The sequence below is a fragment of the Panthera tigris genome, chromosome B4 (assembly GCF_018350195.1).
Source record: "Panthera tigris isolate Pti1 chromosome B4, P.tigris_Pti1_mat1.1, whole genome shotgun sequence".
NCBI lineage: Eukaryota > Metazoa > Chordata > Mammalia > Carnivora > Felidae > Panthera > Panthera tigris.
In genome coordinates, this window is record NC_056666.1 from 99,011,820 (window position 1) to 99,031,647 (window position 19,828).

General features: G+C 34.1%; 1 protein-coding gene and 1 non-coding gene across 15 annotated transcripts in view; both read right to left on the reverse strand.

Annotated features, from left to right (window-relative positions):
- OSBPL8 (oxysterol binding protein like 8) overlaps nt 1-19,828 on the reverse strand; it is a 150,865-nt gene that overhangs the window by 27,572 nt on the left and 103,465 nt on the right. For all 14 annotated transcript variants that reach the window (XM_042992796.1, XM_042992785.1, XM_042992792.1 and 11 more), the window contains 7 exons: nt 18,117-18,187; nt 12,025-12,102; nt 10,162-10,263; nt 7,969-8,172; nt 5,105-5,189; nt 3,652-3,823; nt 460-697 (listed from right to left, as the gene is read on the reverse strand). In XM_042992796.1, the coding sequence (XP_042848730.1) occupies nt 460-697; nt 3,652-3,823; nt 5,105-5,189; nt 7,969-8,172; nt 10,162-10,263; nt 12,025-12,102; nt 18,117-18,187 (950 nt within the window). The remainder of the gene's footprint in view (nt 1-459; nt 698-3,651; nt 3,824-5,104; nt 5,190-7,968; nt 8,173-10,161; nt 10,264-12,024; nt 12,103-18,116; nt 18,188-19,828) is intronic.
- On the reverse strand, nt 17,030-17,160 carry LOC122240668. Its single transcript, XR_006220440.1, has one exon. It is a non-coding gene; the product is annotated as a small nucleolar RNA SNORA41 (small nucleolar RNA).

Below are 19,828 nucleotides of genomic sequence, written 5' to 3' on the forward strand. Positions count from 1 at the left end.
CTATAAAACTTAGGTAAAAAGAGTAGTTGTTAAGAGACATCAAAGTGAAGGATATACACAAAGAATTCATTACAAAAAATATTACATGCAATTATTTTATACCATATTCACTTCTAAGAATTAGCAATACCAGGAACATTACAAACTCATGTGTCCTTGCAATTCACATTGTACCTGGCAATGACATTAAGGAGTACTAGTACTATCCTATTTCAAAAACAAACCTGAAGAAAATGTAAACTTTAAATTTAATAGAATTTATTGGTACTCATGTGAGTACACATGTTATTTATAAATCCCGAGATATTTCACGTGTATGCAATTTTTAAAATAAAATAGGTATCATCTAAATGTTCTCTTTCAGAAAAATAAGCAATAGGTCAAAGAAACGTCTTCAATTTCAGCTGAAAATTTCCAAGGATCAGAAAACCAATATCCCTGAAAATCATAGACTTTTACCTCTCCTAGTTCTTCATGGCTCTGTTCAGTGTAGGTAGTCTCCTTTAAAGGCTCAACGGGCTCAGGTTCGATATAAGAGTCATCTTGCCTTTCGGATGTATCTGTGTCACTTTCTTCACTTTTCCCCATCACCTCATTGTCAGACTCATCATGTTCTTGATCATTTTCTTTATCAGATTTATCAGAATACATATCTTGGTCCTTAAAATGCTGCCTTTCAATTTCACTATCATTTAACCTTGAAGGTAAGAAATATTAAGAGAAAGAATAAAAGAGACAAAGAATATTTAATTTATAAATCAGAATGATATGAACATTTATTCAGAATTTGAGTGTCAGGCACTGTTCTGTGTTTTAGATAATTTTACTCAGTTAACACTCAAAAATAATCCTATGAGATAAGTAATATTATTATTCTCACTTTACAGATTAATAAATAAAAAAACAGAGAAATTAAATAACCTGGGAAATATTACAAAAGAACACTCTGAACTCTGCCTCTTTACCATTTAGGGCAAAAAGCTTCCAACAGTAAAGTTTTGGACTTTGCCTTGCTAGATTTTTTTCTTGGTTTTACAAACATCATCACTTGAATCAACCTGTCACTTCTGGCCTAAAGAAAAACTTCCAAGTCAAGATTATCAGATTCTCAAGTGAACTCAAATGAATTATGACTTTCCCTCTGTAAAGGTCTCTCCAAAGTCACTTGAAGTGAGTGAAAATGTAAAAGGTAAGTAATTATATCTCTTTAATACTTGACTCACAGGTTTAATCTTGAGAAAAAAAATCCAAGGAGAACTAGAAATGGATATTTCAGTTTATGGAAATAAACCTATAGCCTAAACAGATTAAGATGCTACCCCCACCCTAGTCATACAGTGATTAGGGTTAATAATCTGTACAAAATAGAACTTATAAAAAAAACTCACTTCCAGCTTCAAAAAATTAAAAAAACTTATTTTCCAAAATCTTCATTTGGATTCTAACCAAAGAATTTCTAATAGAAATTCATTCTTATGGTAATTATTTTCTTTCTTTCCCTTTATAATCATGTATTTTTTTTAAGTTTCTTTATGTATTTTGAGAGAAAACAAGCATGCGTGTGAGGGAGGGGGAGAGAGACAGGGAGAGAGAATCCCAAGTAGGTTCCTCGCTGTTAGCACAGATCCCAATGCAGGGATCGATCTCACAAACCGGGAGATCATGAACTGAGCCAGTTAAGAGTCGGATGCTTAACCCACTGAGCCATCTAGGCACCCCTATAATCATATATTTTAAAATAGCAGTCTAAAATTGCTGTCTCTGCTTTCTTATCACCTATTCACTCTTTAATCTCTCATGATCTGGTTTTCACTCCCCTAAATCCACTGAATCTGTTCCTTTAAAGGTAACTAATGACAGCTTAGTTGACAAATCCAGTGGCCTTGTATAATCTTCACCTTCTGTGACTTCTCTGCATTACAGGATTGTGACAATTATTTTTCTTAAAATGGTATTAGTGCCTCAGTTCCATGTAACTGGTTTGACTTTTTGAGCTCTCTGATCCTTTTTACCTCCTTCCATCTGTAAGATATTTTAATCTTCCTTGACCCTCTTTTATTTTCTCTGTCCTCTCTCCCCTTTGGCAGGCTTGCCAATTTCAAGCCTTTACCATCATTTGTTTGATTTTCAAACCTATGCATGCAGAAATAAGCTTCAGACCCATGTTTTTAAACACTTGGCTGATATCACTTATATGTCCTGGGGCCAATGCATCCTCAACATGTGCAATTATTTAATATATTATCATCTCCCAACATGGTCCTTTATTTTACTATCATCTTATCGGTCACTGAGATTTAAAACTTGTAATCTTCTTTAATTTTACCCACTCCCTGTCCCTTACATCTAGGCAGACTATGTATCTCAAAGGTAGGCCTCCACTTCCCTGGTCTCTGCATCTCTTAGCTCATGTTTTGTCATACAGCCAAATGAAAATGTTGCTATGTTGACTACCTTTGTAAAAATCTGTTATATTGATCTTCCCTCTGATTCCCTAGCTGAATGTTATCTTTCCAACTTCTAAATTCTCCTGATCCTGTATTACCCTACAGCATCTCTCCTTTGGTTGTTTGTGTCATTCTTATCTTCCTATCATTTATAGTTGCCTGCCATTTTATAGGTTTTAAACAAAAAAAACCATCTCTCCAGGATCAGAAAGCTAGTATGCTATTGCACTGGATTCAAATTTAGGATCATATCTGATACATCTCCCTATTTATAATGCAGTGAATAATACAGTAAAGTGTATGTCTCATACACAAAAGAGGCTCAAAAATTTAAATGAATAAATATGTGCAGATGAATTTTTAAGATTCCAAAATAAGAGCATTTAAAAATTATCTGGTATTCAATAAAAACAATGGACTATTTACAGCTGAAGAGCTTCAAGGGAAAAATCCTGGGAAGGGGCGCCAACAAACACCCATTCCTAACTTTGAGGAAAGTAACCTCAGTGCTGTTGGGAATAAGTAGCTTCAGAGCAGAGGCTGAATACTGGGGCAAGGGAGGAGAAGTCTAAGTTTCCCTCCAAAGCAACAAAAGAGATCTGAACCTCAACTAAGGTACTTGTTTGTTTCCCCAGGGAAATATTTTTTTTTAGTATTAACTACAATGAATGTTTCAGGGTATAAAACCACAAATAGGATACAGTTCCAACTTGAAACACCTGTGGTATAACAGGAGCATTCCACAAATACCAAGTAGAGCAAGTCAAGTGCCATTACCAAAAAAATTAAAAAGTGCTACAAAACAGTAATAGAAGAACAGATTATATCTCACTATTGTGAAGCAAGAAACGCTTTGCATTTGATGCAATATTTGAGATTGGTCTTGAAGAATGGGATTATGAAAGGAAAAAAGAGCAAGGAGGACTAGAAAACATTCTTAATGGAGGGAACACCATGTATAAAGAAAAGGTATGTATTTGGGAAAGAACAACTACTTCACATTAGCTGAAATAAAGGAAATAACTTTCTATACTTTATTATAGCAAATAAGCAAATGGTAAATCAGGCCTCAGACCATATAATGGGAAGAAAATAGCCACGTTCAATTCTAGATACACCACAAAAATTCTAGGCCTGCCAACTAACCTAGTGAATAACATCGTCCCTTCTAAAAATCACCAAATTAGTGGCAATAGCTACTTACTGAAAGTTGTCACCACTGTGGAGATTGTTAGCACGTAATAAGCCATACAAAGTCACATGTGTGCTCTCTGATGAAATGCTCAGGTCATGTTCCTTTCCTTCTCTGATCATTGTACGTTTAAGAAGACTAGAACATTTCAAGGCCAACTCCAAAGCATCCATCCAGCACCTTCCTAGAAGAACACAGATTCATAAGCAATATAGTTCAAGAAACTATAAAAACCAGCATCCATCTTAATTTAATACTGTTAACCTTTAAGCATACTATTATTTCTTTGAGAAACATTCACTGGAAAAGTTCACGTGAATATAAAATCTTGCAAGGATTTTTTAATGCAGTTTTTCAGTTTAGCAAGTGCTTTTCACAGACCAAGCATCTAAAAACCACTGGTAAATGAACAGTATATAGAACACATTAGAAAGTACACCTAATCTAAAATAAACACACTTTACTTCTAAAATCTTAGAACATTAACAGGTAGTATAATTTGTAGCTACCAACGAAGGTACAGAAAATACACTAAACGGGTTATGCTTCTACTATAAACAAACTTATCAAATTAATATTTTGTTTCTGATAAAACGTCTAACTTCAGGTTTACCACCATCCACTTTACTTATAGGTATGAAAATTCTGAAGTCATGGAAATAAATGCCTGTACAATATTGTCATTAACTGCCGCATTAGTAGAAACACTAATAACTTTATTTTTAAATTAAAATTTAGAACTGTATTAGCAAAATAAAAGTTAGTTGCTCTTAAAATGTATATATGTATTTCCATATCTGTTGGAAACATCAGCCAAGTAAAACGCTTTTCATAACATAAGCTTGTGCGTATGATATTTTAAAAATAATCATCAGGTAAAAGTAAACTCTAAAAGGTTACAAGATTCCCTAGGCTAAGTTAGTCTAAACTATAAAACATAAAAGTGAGGAAGAAATCCATTATCAATTATTAAGGTTTTAAAGCTAGTGTGACTTTCCCATTAAATAAGTTTTACCCTCTCCATATTGCTTCAAGAATTAAGTTACTAACTGCAGAAAAGTTTGTATTTGAATCTTCTATATAAAAAAACTCAAAACAGCATATACGTGTATAAATGTTAATTTTTAATAACAAAATACAAATAATATTAAATGTACCTCTAAAAGTACAAAACCTAGTGAGTTACCACAAAGAACACTAACGAAAGTAAGAAGAGTGTTAACATATCAATGGAGGATGAAGAAGAAAACTTTACGCTAATTCATCACTCAATTATACAGTGCTTCCTATCAGATTGTTGTCTACAAAGTTAATGTTTTTAGTGTCATAAGCAATTTATAATTACAATATGTCTGCTCCAGTACCATACTAAAGAGATTTTTCCCAAAGGAAAATACACAGTGGCATATAAAATAAACCCTTAAAAATGAGGGCCAAAATCTAATCCATCAAAATCTGTATTTACCATCTGACTCTGAAGTAGCTCGGATGATCAAGTAACTGCTAGGTAAGGGTTGAGTTATAGATCCAACTGCTTCGCCTTTGGGACCCTGAAAAGCAAAGCAAAGCAAAGCAAAGCAAAGCAAAGAAAAGGTGTACAGTTCATATTATGAAATCTCAACTTCATATTATCCACTATTACCTATAATAATCTAAAAGCAAACAAGCTTTAATTTTATGCTTAAAAAGTATTAGGTAAAGTTTTAAGAAAGTAAGTATTGAGGAAAGTTTTCCTCCTCCAACAAGTATACGTCTTTAATAGAAAGTTGAACAACTTAGAGCTATCATTAAACATGATCTCTATTTATGGTTCACATAGTAAAGAAAAACCTGCAACTTATTATACTAGACCAAAGTTTAATTTAACAGAGAATTTCCATCCCAAAGATACTAAGTAACATTAAATTTCTAGAGGCCTAAAAAAAAGCTGGAAATAAAATTTATAAGAAAAAGAGAAATGAATTTTGAATAGGTCTAGGGGAAAAAAAATCTCTATTTTACAACCATTGATATACTTGTTATAAAATACTTGTTATGAAATACTAACTAAAAAAGTTAATTTTATTTTTCCAGAAAGAAAATGGAATTTTGTCTTTGTTGTTGTTGGCGAGGGTTATTTGTTTTAGGAGTATATAGAACACCAAGAACCCTAAATAATTAGTATCTCCAAGGCTAATCTTAGGTGAACGCAGTTCTTCTTTGGGAAGGAAATCTGAGGATGAACTCACAGTATAATTTTGATATTAAACAATTTTAAGTTGTAAGATCAAAGAATAAAATGAATTTGAGAAGCATAAACATAAAGAAGGTAAAGATTCAAAATGAAAAAGTAGAAAAAGTCAATATAATTTTAACTAATACTGTAATATCCCTTGGGTATTTTCAAATAGCTTTCTAATTTATGAGCCAGTTCCTAGAACCATCACAGAGTAGGATCTAGTCACACTGCTTAGGTTTCAAGCTTGGTTCCATGCTAGAAAAATTTCTTAGGTAAACTCTTTAGGCCTTAATCTCTTTACCTAGGTAACAGGGGAAAATTATAACCTCCTTAAAGGTATGAAAAAAAGAGTCCATATAAAATGTTCGAGTCCCTAATACAAAGTAAAAACTCACAAATATTACTTTTACTTAATCATAGATACTGACTTTGAAGGTGTTTAAACAATATCCTGAGCATATTTTGCTTGTGGAAAATATTCTGATGATTGTCTAATTGTGCAAATTTTCCTCCCACCAGTATTGGGAATTCAATAAATTTGACATTAAAAATTTTTAATAATTTAAAAATTCATTAAAATTCTGGGGCACCTGGGAGGATCAGCTGGTTGAGCATTCGACCTTGGCTCAGGTCATGATCTCACGGTTTGTGGGTTTAAGCCCTGCATTAGGCTCTCTCTGCTGTCACCAGAGAACCTGCTTCAAATCCTCTGTCCCCTTCCCCAGTCACACGCTCTCAAAAATAAATAAAACATTAAAAAAAAAATAAAAATTAATTATAATCCTTACAATTCCTAAGAGTAGTAGTAAAGAATACTGTACATAAAAGGTTTTGAAAGGGTTTTTTTTTTTTCCTTACTTGAGAATCACATGATATATAGTTAACAGAGGTTCTATAGGTTAAATTCTTTCCCTATGGGAAGTACCTAATTCCAGAATGAAACTAACTCTCTAATCCTAAATTTATTCCTGGTATGACTACAGACTACTGAAATAAAGGTTAAAAGTCCAGGTTTTTAAGAGGTGTATGTATACTGCCTAATTAAGCAACACTTAAAAAAAAAAAAAAAAAAAATTAAGCTGAAACTACTTTAACTCTACATCTCAATTAGGTGGTTTTCCTTAAGGGAGAACATCTAAACCCTTTATTCATGTATAACTGATCTTCTTAGAAACTGAAACAATTATTGCTTTGTAAGAATTTAAACTAAATTCATTAATTCTGTTAGTGTATATGGAATGTCTGTTTGTAGAATCCCTTGGTAGTTAATCAAATAAGGCGTTTCTATTTTCCTGATTAAGTTTCTGCTTTTATAACACAGGAGTGATCACAGTTATGCTTTTTAGTTTTATTATTTTAAAAATATTTTTATTTATTTTTGAGAGACAGAGCATGAGTGGGGCAGGGGCAGAGAGAAAGCAAGACACAGAATCTGAAGCAGGCTCTAGGTTCTGAGCTATCTGCACAGATCCTGACGTGGGGCTTGAATCCACAAACTGTGAGATCATGAACTGAGTCGAAGTTGGACACCTAACCAATTGAGCCACCCAGGTGCTCTGGTAATTGCAAATTTTTAAAAACACACTACAAACTGAATCCCCATGGATAAGAGTTTATAAGGTACAAAGTAAATTTGGGAAACATTTTCCTCAAAAAATTTTAAGTCAGATCTTTTTATAGTTTTTTTTAATGCTTATTTATTTTTGAAACAAAGAGAGACAGCTCACTCACATGCAAGCGGGAGAGGGGCAGAGAGACAGGGAGACACAAAATCTGAAGCAGGCTCCAGGTTCTGAGCTGTCAGCACAAAGCCCCATGGGTGGCTCGAACTCACAAACCACGAGATCATGCCCTAGCTGAAGTCAGACACTTGACTGACTGAGCCACCCAGGTGGCTTAAGATCCCTTAAGTTAGATCTTAATGGTAGGTAAACAAAGCCTTTTGGTACACAATTCATTGTGGGTAGAGAAAAAAAGAGGAATAATGCACTTGAAAACAAGCAAATTTAGAAGTGCTTAGAGAGGTTAGCAATCATTAGGTTAATTGATTTATCTCAGTGCTACTCACAGATTGCCATCTTTACCTTTCACCTATATAACAAAGTGCTTACCTTCACCGCCCAAATAGACTGCTCCAAAGGATGAAAAAGTTTGAAACAAAAGCCGTCCTTTTTTGATGGACGCTCAATGATTTCACAGGCATTCAGAAGGACTGTTCCTACCCACTGACCATTTTTCTGGGTTTTATAAATCAGTAGCACCCCAGGTTTCAAAACACACCACAACTTGGTCCAACTCTTTAAAGTACCACGAATCTACAGAAAGATAAGTTAATTTAGGAAATAAAGCTGTTTTTATCTTTTTTGCTCCACAAGATACAAATTCAGTAATGGCAAATATCTAAAATTTCTACAACATATACACTTAAGATTCAATAGATTTTTTTTTAAGCTACTAGATGTCAAGGACTGCACAGAAAGACAAAAAGCATGGCTCCTGCTTCTGAAGAACTTAAAGTCTACCTAGAGGCTAGGTCAACAGTTTCAAAATAATGTGCCAAGTAGAATAGAATGCTTTTCCTAACCCTCCACGCCAGCTCAGGGGCCATTAAAATATACTTTTCCTAGTCCCAAGATTCTCTTCTTCTTACCGTCCATTGTAATTTTATTTGTGGGAGTATAAGATTATTCCATCTTTTAAGATTCTTTCCCCCTTTACCCCCTACATCGACAGTACTGAAGTCACTGCCAGCATGCACACCAGGCATTCCCTAAATATTCACTGAGTGGTAGGAAGAGGGAAGAACCTCCTTCGAGCCCCTAAAATTACCTTTTTTAAGTTACTCTGTTCTTAGTAATTACATAAAATGTGCCATTTAAGTTCTTGGAAAAATTTTAAAACACAGTTACATGAATCTCTCTCTAGTCTCAAAATGTTCCTCGTCCCAGGGTTTAAGGCTATGTCAATAGGTCTATAACTGGTTTTTCCTATCAATGTCTATTTCTGTCATCCGTTAAAAATGTTTCCATGCAAATCACTGAATTCACAATACTGAAAAGAATGCTAATCTACTTAGAATAAAAACTAGGATTATCCTTTTATTTACCATAAAACATCTGCTCTCTCAAAGCACTTACCTGAATTATGAAATAAATATAGGGCTCCCTAACCCCTGAAATAGGCATACCACAATAACTCTAAACAAGAAAAAGTTAGAAATGGGGAGTTTGGAGTCAGGAATGAAGAAGAGAGAAAATCTTTGAGAAAAGTACATGTTTATGTAAAAGAAACGGAGAGATAAGAGAAGCAAATGGAGAGTTACCCTGAGATAACATTTTGTATTTGGGACATGTGACAGTATAACATGGATGGAAAATGATCAGAATGAAAGGTTATGATTTAGAAAGTCAGCCAGGGGATGTGTTAGGGACACTTTTAGGGGGTTAGCTGCAGAAATCCTATGTTAGAAGAGGAAGCTTAGCTCTGAAAAACCCACATGAGATATACAGCATAAAGATTTCTAAGTAGAGTCAATATAAGTCAGAACGTGTCTTTAGCACAACACTGAAGAAGATCCCAGCACTACCTGAACTAACAAGGAAACTATCATTGGGTTCCCATTTTAGTAAGAGAACTTTGACAAAAGATCTCATAAGGATTATACGTTGGAGGCTGGACCAATGTTTTGGGAGAATAGAAAGCTTTCAGGGCTGGGGTGACTTTTAGATTAATGCCAGATACTAAAATTGCCTGGGAGACAGAGTCTCACAAGATCATTCTTACACTTTGCATTTAGTCTGAAAGATTCCTACCAAAGAAGAATGAGAAAGAAAGAGTAGGATGATAAAAAAGTAAATAAAAGTAAGTGGAAATAACCAGAGGCCAAAACAAGGTATGGAAACAACAATATGCATGTTTTTCTGAAAATTAATCCTTTCCAAATAACAATTTTTATATTAACTTTGTTTCATATCTTCTCAATAATGCATGCCACACCTATAAAAATACTAATGCTAATTTAAACAGCAAAATTAGATTATATAAATGTCACACAAATCAAAAAGCCCTTTAAAAAGAACTGCTATCCATTTTCAGTGTTATTGTCAAGACAGACAATATTAAGTTTCCTTCTCCCCATTATGACTAGAACAGAGAACCTCTGGGATACAATTAATAGTTTGCCAGTGAAAAACAATCATCCCAGGAGTTGTTTTTGTCTTGTAGGCTTTAGGTGCTCTTTGGGCTTTCCTATTCCTGTAGGTAAACATCCAGCAATTTGAATTCAAGCTTCAATACAAACTGACCTTCAACCAATCAGCCATAACAATAACAGAAGGATCTGTGATTGTACTGAGTAACTCCTTTGTGGCTCTTTTCTTTTCTTCTCGGTAATTTTTCTTTTGCACCTATTTTACAGAAATAATAGAAAAATTAAAAATTCACTAGAAATGGGCAATTTCTTTCCAAAATTTTTAGGTCTATAGAATGTAGAGTGTACAATTCTAAACCTCTTTTGGAATTCTAGCTTCTTAGGATAAAAGAACTTTTAAAGAGCTGGTAGGAATTTTTAGAGTTTAGAATCTTGTTTTTCTGATCACTAGCTCTGTATGTTTTTGAAGAATTTTACTTTTAGTCACACAATACTACATGAATCCAATCTCATGGTCAGAATTTCAAACAACACAAATAAAACTAAAGCTGTCTTTATTATACCCTATCCTATTCCAATCCTCAGAACTGACCACTGTTAACACTTCCAGAAAACACTATCCTTTCAGGCTTTTCTATGTACACAACCTAAAAAATATACAGTTTTTGTGGTTCTTTTTAAACACATTTTTAAAAAAGGTTCTTCTATTCAATATTTTTTGGAGCATTTCCATGCCTATCTCAGTAAGAGCTAATATTTACTGGGCATATTCTATGCACCAATTACTGTGCTAATTAGCACTTTACATGTACTACCTCATTTAATCTTTGAAATAACCTTGGCAGTAGGCCAATTATTATCTTTATTTTACAGATGAGAAAACTGAGGCACAGAGAGTAACTTGCCCAGGATCACACAGCTAGTAAGTCATGCAGGCACAACTCAGACAAAGGCAGACTGGCTCTAAAAGACATAGTCTTAACCACCATGCTATACTGCTTCTATAATTTTTCTTAATAAGTTCTCTCACTGATGGAAATCCACTCTGTTACCAGTTTTTCATTTTACAAACAATGCTATGATTATTTGCAACTGGCAATTTTGTTCGTTCTTTGTACTATGATGTAAGAAATAATTAAGAAACCACAAAGTGGTATTTATTCAATCAAAATATTAAAGTTTTACTTTCAGAAGTCACCTGTGAGATAGTCTAGGAAGGCAGGAGTGGATTAACATAGTCTCATTATTGCTCTGTTGTTATTACACAGATGAGAGAAGAGTAGTGAAAAACTCCCAGTGATGAACTTCTCTTAGCTATAAAACCTTCTTAGTTGCACTTAATAGTAAAGAAGTTTTAATAATTATACAACCAAAATACTTCAGACTTTGGTCCTTATTAATATTCATATCTGAATTAAGAGATTTAATATGGGATTGCAAATACAAATGCATATAGGATCAGATATGAGAAAAAAATGGGGGGTAAAATAGACCATGCAGGGACTTAGAGTGGACTGGAAAGCATGTTATTTCTTAAGGTCAAGGATCTGTGGTCATTCTGGAAGACAGTCCAAAAGGAGTATTTCTTAGACAGGGGTTGGAAATCTGAACTTGTAATTGTTACTGCGAATTTTTAAACCATTGTGTGGGTCAAACAAAATATCTATCTGTGGGCCAAATTCAGCCCATGACTTTTAGTAAACTTGAATGTCAAAAAGCATCACAGCTTCCCATCATGTGTTCTACAACACAGTGATATGCCTAACTCAGGTACAATTGTGCAGATACACCAGTCCTCAGCCTCTGGACGGCAAGGTGAGGCCTGAAGCGGCACTGGATGGTCATCAAGTAGCCTTTTCAGTTGACTCCAGTGTGCCACACAAATAGTAACAGTTTTTATGTGTGCCTGTCTGACATTATTTTTCTTTCTTTAGGAGATACATCTCTTTCTGTTATCCTACTTTCAAAAGCACAGGCAAAGCATAATGTTATTTATGAAATAGCTGTGGAAACTAACCTTGAGAGATTCTTTTTTTGTGAGCTTGCTTGAAGCTGAACTATCCTTCTCCGAGCCATTATAAAGTTTAGATTCAGACTGAAATCACAGGGAAATGAACAAAAGAGAAATAATAATTAAAACCTTCACTTATTCTATACATACAGCATATAAAAATTAATGTTAAAGCTATGTTTGTGACATTCTTCCCATTTATCACTGTGATACAGCCTATACAAATTATATACATTATACACAAATTATATACAGCATATACAGCCAAATACAAATCTTCAAATGTCAATTTTCCCTATAAAGCATTTGTGTTAAAAACTAATCCATGTTAAACCCACAAAAGTACTAAAATAAACGCTAATCAGGGGCGCCTGGCTGGCTCAGTCAGAAAAGGATGCAACTCTTGATCCTGGGGTCTTGAGTCTCAGCCCCACACTGGGTGTGGAGATTACTAAAAAAAGTAGACTTAAAAAAAACCTAGTCAATAAATTAAACCACATTATAAGATTAAATAAGATCATTTGTAAATTTTTGCATTCTATTTTCTAGACTATTTCTAGGAAACATACACAATTATTTATTCTTAAAACAAAAGTATCCAAAGGAATGTTAATTTTTTAACACTTAAAATATTCCAAATCAAAAAACCAAACCACTTGTATTCTAGCAAGTTACTGCACGTGCTGCCTTATTGCTACTTCTCCAATGGAAAGAAATATATAGATCTTCTGAAATTAGTATTAAAACACTATCTCATTTGTAGTGTTTAAAAACCAATATTCCTAACATCTATTTCTTCCTACCTATCCAGTGCCCCTTGAGTATTATGGTCTTAAACTTGTTTCCAGACTTTGTTTATATTTGTTTTCATTTGATCTTCACAAGAACCTTGAAAAATAGACTTAACAAGTGGTTTTATCTCCATTTTACAAATCATGATCTTCTAAACTAACAATAAATAATAAATATACAGGGATCAGAATCTAGGTCTCTTAATCCAATACTCTTTTAAGGAAACTACATTCTTTACCTGAATAAAAGAGCATAAACATGAAAACTGCTTCTGTAAATCTTGGAACAATACAATTAAACATGTTTAGTGCCTTGTGTTCTATGATTTTCATTTTTATCTATGGTTTTATCTATTGTTAGACACAGGTACTTAAAGTTCTAAGCGTGATCCTAGTGCCAAGAAAGTATGGGGGGCTTGATCCAAATGGTGGCTTTCAAATGCTGAATTGCCAATGTGCATATCACTAGGTGTGCTCACGGATAAAAAAAACCCAAAAAAACAAAAAACTTTGGGTATAAACTCCCTCACTCAATTTTAAAAACCATGAAGGCAGGGACCATATTTTTTCACCAATGATACCCAGGTAACACCTGGGGAAAAGAAAGGGCTCACCAAATACCTGATGAATTAATAAAACGAAAATTAAACTAGCATTTGCAACTCACTTCTTTTACCTCTCCTGAAAATGCCTCTGCTACTAGGTATAAAATATGGGTTATTACAGTGGTGGTAATAATAACTGGCTGAACTAGACAGAAGAGAACTACAAACTACTGGAGGTGGGGGTTAACCCAATTAAATTTTTGTTGAAGTCACTCCTTTCAGGACTAGACTTGAAACACCATACAATTTACTCTGAGAATGGCACAGATTATGATATCAAAACAATTTTACAAAATTCCTCAAGCCAAACAGGTCTCTGTCTTCTTCTTGCCGCTGAGAAGCCAAGGATGGCAAAGGTACTGTCAGAAGAACAGGATGACTTCTATTTCCCACAGCTTAATAGGAAAATGTGTGTTATAATGTACTTCTTAGATACTAGTAAATGAAGAATAAATGCTAATGAAAATTCATGGCTACTTATTCTTTACCAAAAACTATTCTAAATACTTCATCCTCACAGCAACCCTATGAGATAGTAGTAGTATCTCCCCTTTGCTAATAAGGAAACCAAGACTAACCAACTAAAAATAACTTCCCAAAGTCATAGGGGCAGTAAGTAGATGAGCTGGGATTTGTTCCCTGGTCTACCTAATTCCCAGTCTCAGGCTCTTGGCCACCTTTTTAATGATTTCTCACCTTTTAAAACTATTCACACAGACTCTCAGCCAGACTCAAATTTAAGATTTATCTTCACGAACAACAGGAATTAATGATTCCTTTGATGATTAAATGAGGTAGTGTATATGATGTGTATAGCGTAGTTGTATGTACTGTGTTTCAGGTTTGTGACTATCTCCTAGATTGCAAATGCTGTCAAAAATTTGACCTTTAAATGAACATTATATGAGAATACTTTCAACTTGCTTTGAAAACTAAAAAATACTACATATATAAGGGATGATGATGACAATAAGTTACTATGACTGTATCAGATATTCTGATTTGGAAAGTCCTTTTAAATGTCCAAGTAAATATATTTTTTATAGCAAGTGATAGATGATTCAGAGTATCTATAGATAGGCAGATGTACGGCTGAGGGGAAAATCAAGTCAATAAATAGATCTTGGCTCAAAAACCCACTATCCTTGTAACAGGATTCCTTTTATCCCACTAGACACAGTACCCTTGCTGGTAATTCCTTCTGTTGAGATGGACAACATTTCTTTTAGGGGCGCCTGGGTGGCTCTGTCAGTTAAGCACCTGACTTCAGGTCAGATTATGATCTCAGGATTCTTTAGTTGAAGTCCCACCTCTGGCTTCATGCTGACAATGCAGAGCCTGCTTGGGATTCTTTCTCTTTTCCTTCCTCTCTCTCTGCCCCTCCCCACTCCCCCCTCTCAAAATAAATAAACTAAAAACAAACTTTTAAAGTAAAAATTCTTTTAAAAATGCTAACAGGGTGGCACCTGGGTGGCTCAGTTGGTTAAGCATCCAACTTTGGCTCAGGTCATGACCTCATGGTTCATGAGTTCAAGCCCACATCGGGCCCTGTGCTGACAGCTCAGAGTCTTGAGCCTGTTTCAGATTCTGTGTCTCCCTCTCTCTCTGCCCCTCCCTCACTCGCATTCGGTCTCTCTCTCAAAAGTAAATAAACATTAAAATAAAAATGCTAACAGGAAGATGGGATGACTTCATTAACTGACTTTGCCAATTCACACTCATTTACAGAATGCATGAGAAATAGAAACCGTATTTTTTTAAATGGGGTGTAAAAAAAATTCGGGGGTAAAAAAGGGTGTATTCCAAAAAAAGGGTATATTCCATTGTGCTCACTGGTCTTAATCATGTATTTTAAGAAATAACTTAATCCCAAATCTTATGATCAAAATGGCAGTATTATTACTTTTTGTATCAAGTTCAGAAAAGTATACAGTTAAAATTATGATGGGCTCAGTTATGCATACTGATTTTTAAAAATTTTTTTAATGTTTATTTATTTTTGAAAGAGAGAGAGAGAGACAAAGTGCAAGTGGGGGAGGGGCAGAGAGGGAGACCCAGAATCCAAAGCAGGCTCCAGGCTCTGAGCTGTTAGCATAACTCATAAATTAAAAAAAAAAAAAAATTTTAATGTTTATTTTTGAGAGAGAGAGAGACAAAGTCAGTTATGCACACTGATTAAAGAAGGAATAACAAAACTTTAAGACTAAAATGTTCAGAATTCCATGTGAATGTAGTTTAATGACAAATGTATAAATTTTAAGATTGTTGTGAAAAACAAGAGAATAGGTTATGGGTTAAAATATTTAAGGACAAACTAGCAATTATGCATCTCTTCAGCTAACTGAATTAACAAGTATTAAACCTAAAGATGGAATCAATAGGTTCCAGCTTGGAAAATAACAGGATGAGTATAATCTTACTTACACTAGTTATCACATTAAGAATCCCCAGTCATTCGTTGTAATTCTTTTTTTGTTTTTTTTTTTTTCTTTTCAAGTAAGCTCTATGTCCAAAGTGAGGCTTGAACTCACAACCACAAGATCAAGAGTTGCACACTCTACCTACTGAGCCAGCCAGGTGCCCCTCACTGTAATTCTTATTCAAAGAAAGAAAATGAATTCTCAAATACCTACTATTAGGTACTCTGCCAGGCACTTGCGGTATCACAGTCTGGGGTGTGGATCTTATTTGCCTTGCACAGGCAAGAAAACTAAAGCCTCTTTGACTCTTTTGAGAGTTACTTAATTTCTCTAAGTTTCAGTCTGTTCACTTATAAAATGGGGCCGATATACCCGTATCCTCAAGTATCGTTATGAGAGTTAAGAGGACACACAGTAAACTCTTAATACAAAATAGCTATTAAAATCACTGTAATTAGTATCTATATAGGTAATGTACGTAAGATTCAAACTCACACTTTTTATTCTAAAACAGTTCTGTCCAACAGAACTTTCTGAATGACAGAAATGCCATATGTGGCTACTGAGCACTTGAGATGTGGCTAGTGTAACTGAGGAACTAAATTTCTAATTTCAGTTAATTTTAGTTAATTCAAATTAAAGAGTCATATATGATCAGTGCTGTTGTTCTCAAAGTGCATTTTTAAAGGCTGTGCTTTTTTCATTAATGCACCCTGCTCCAGTAAGGTATGTAAACTTTCTTTTCAGGCTCCCTGCTTTCTGTCGCCCACCTCCCAATTTAGAGACTTCATATGGGTGACTGCGATATGTAAGTATTTAAGTATTTAGGCTTCTGAATAGGAATACTGCTCTACTACATATTCACCAATTCTGGCATTAACTGCCTGAAAATAGGTCTTTACAGTTCTATAAATTTCATTGTATTTCTAGCACTGAAGACCCAAGATAAATTATTTCCTCTTTAATTTTCTTTAATAACACATCTCATATAAAATGATCAAGGGATTTCTCATTCATATGTTTTATATATATATGAATTACTATTAAACTTTCATCCCGAGTACTTTTACACATATGATATTTATGTAATGAATACTTGAAAAGTGTGGATAAAATTTATGTAAAATTATATATACATATCACTCCTCCCAATCATTCCCATGAATGGAAACAAAAATGTAGGGTTTTTTTCATCTTCTGTTTGTCACACATATGCCCACTTCAATTTTGTTAAGAAAGAGGTGTTTAATCATGGAACAGTTTCTCTCCCACAGCGGTATGCCACAACTGCTACATAAGAACAGCTGCAGACCAGTAGCTGTGGAAGAAAAATAAGGTTTTTTTTTTTTTTTTTTTAACGTTTTATTTATTTTTGAGACAGGGAGAGACAGAGCATGAACAGGGAAGGGTCAAAGAGAGGGAGACACAGAATCTGAAACAGGCTCCAGGCTCTGAGCTGTCAGCACAGAGCCCGACGCGGGGCTCGAACTCACGGACCGTGAGATCATGACCTGAGCCGAAGTCGGCCGCCTAACCAACTGAGCCACCCAGGCGCCCCTTAAAACCAAAATCCAGTGCTGAGAATAGCAGAGAATTTACTAGTTTAAGAAATAGGTTTTCTTACAGTCACTGAAGTTTGATTCCACAAACAAAAGCTGCTTCTGCTATTAAACCTGACCAGAAATAATAGTCAGAAGTCAAATTCCTTAAGAAATTATAGCAAACCTCGTGAATTAAGAAAGGAAAACCAATGTGTTACACAATGTTTCTCAAATTTGAATATCTACCCTTTAAAGAACAAATTCTCAACAGTAAGAATATGCACAAGTATCCCAGTTTGAGAATCACTAATTTAGGAAACTTTATCTTATTCTATCTAAGAAGAGATCTTTCAACTGCAGGCTACTGCAGGAGATCTTCAGCCTTTGGTAAAATGTATGTATTTTGATAGTCATTCAGATAAACTCAAAACACTTAAGAATTAAAACAAAACAAAACCACACACAAATCCTGAGAATTTATCTGAATGGAACCCTCAGACTTCGGTCTGTTACTATAATAGACATACCAGAAACAACAGAACTCTGGAGAGAACACACTGGTTACCAACAGACTGTATTCCCAAGTAACCAACAGCAGCCACACCAACCCCAGTGGATCATGGTTTAGATAAACCAACATAAAAACATGTCATAAAAATTGGATATGATTTTAGTGTAGTTCCTCATCTTAAATATTAGAAAAATGCCATAATAATGTATTTGGGGACAGCACATGCTTACCTTGCTCTTTGACATAGAAAGTGAAGATTCATCTTTATTTTGAGAAATGTCTTCCTTTCCTCTGTCAAAACCTTTAAAACACATTGTCATCATTTCAATATTACTATATAGCATGTAAGCATTAGAAAGTAGAGGCATATAAGTCATCCAATTTCAAATATACATTATATTTTATGAACACTGGTATAAAAAGCCTAGACCAAACATAGCGTTAAACTATTATAGTTTAAAAGATTTCTAAGGGATCATATGTAGCTTAGTAACTCTTTAAAATAAATTAAGGCTTACAAAGGCAATGAAGTCTTTTCCTGAATCCATCAACATCAAGCTCAAGACCTCTTTTCTGTGATCTCAGAACACTTTGCATAAATTCAGGCCTCGTGGAGCTTTTATTCTAGTGAGCTGTTTTCTAATGAAGAATCCTAACTGACAGAAACAACTCAACATACTTTTCACACCTCTTGCCAAATTGGAAACAACTCCAGAACTGGTTTTGAGAGACTAGGGAAAAAAATCTAGGTTGAGGGACAGACTTAAAAAAATCTAACAATGTGCTTACTGTGAGAATTACATGAGGATCCATTAGAAAACACTTAGCATTAAAAAAAAAAAAAGAAAGAAAGAAAGAAAAAGAAAACACTTAGCATAGCATTTTCCACATAGTACACATTCAGTTAATATTGACTCTTAAGATGATCGTTGGCACTAATGCTGCACAAATTGTAAAAAGATAAATCTAAAATACACCAATGCACTGGGATGAACATGCACAGATCCCTGCACTCATGTAACACATTAATGTAACACTGTGCCAAGGCAATTAACAAATTAATGTTATTATAATACAATGAGAGAAATGTTAATACTGAAATTTTTGTGTCAAGTAAAAGGAGTACTCATTTTAATAATGTTCTTTCTACTTTTGAGGGAAAGTATTATTAACTCTTCCCTATAATTATTTGTTCTAAGTCCAATAAAAGCCTGTATTAAATAAATATATATATATATAATTATTCATAAAGCAGCACTTAAAAAATCATCAGTAGCACCACTGCCTGAAGCATTTAGAAATCAGTTCTAACATACCAGTGATACCATTTATTCTGCATTTGGTTTATATTAGCTAAAAACAAATCCATTCCAATTTCCTAATCCAGAGATTTGGTTGAATTATTTTCTGTAATATGAAGAAGGAATCTCCCCCTGTCCTCCCAACTATGGTAAGGAGAAGGATCACTCAAACCCAATACTAGGGGGAAAAGAACTTTCATAAATGCAACATGAAATTTTAAATAACCAAAATTCTAGACTTGAGTATAAAGCAAACTGAAGTTATATATTTACTCAGAATAATAACATTTTGTTAATATGTAACCCTTGATACTAACAAACTCACATAAGTTATTTCAAAGATTTTCTACACATATGTACAAAAGAATAAAATTTTCTAAAAGTATATATTGTAAATATAAAAAAATGACATCATTTATTCTCACAAGAACAGACTTTCACTTCAATTTCTCTACTGAGATCTTGGGTTTCAGCTGAATCTAGCCCAATCCATTTATTAGATTAACACCCATTTTGAAGTAGAAACCATTCTACTTTCACACATTATTTTAAAAGCGTAATAGTAAATTAAAACAAAAGTGAAAGTTATAAATCTGAATAGACTTTGACATGCAAATAAGTCTCACAGAAAGTTTCTAATG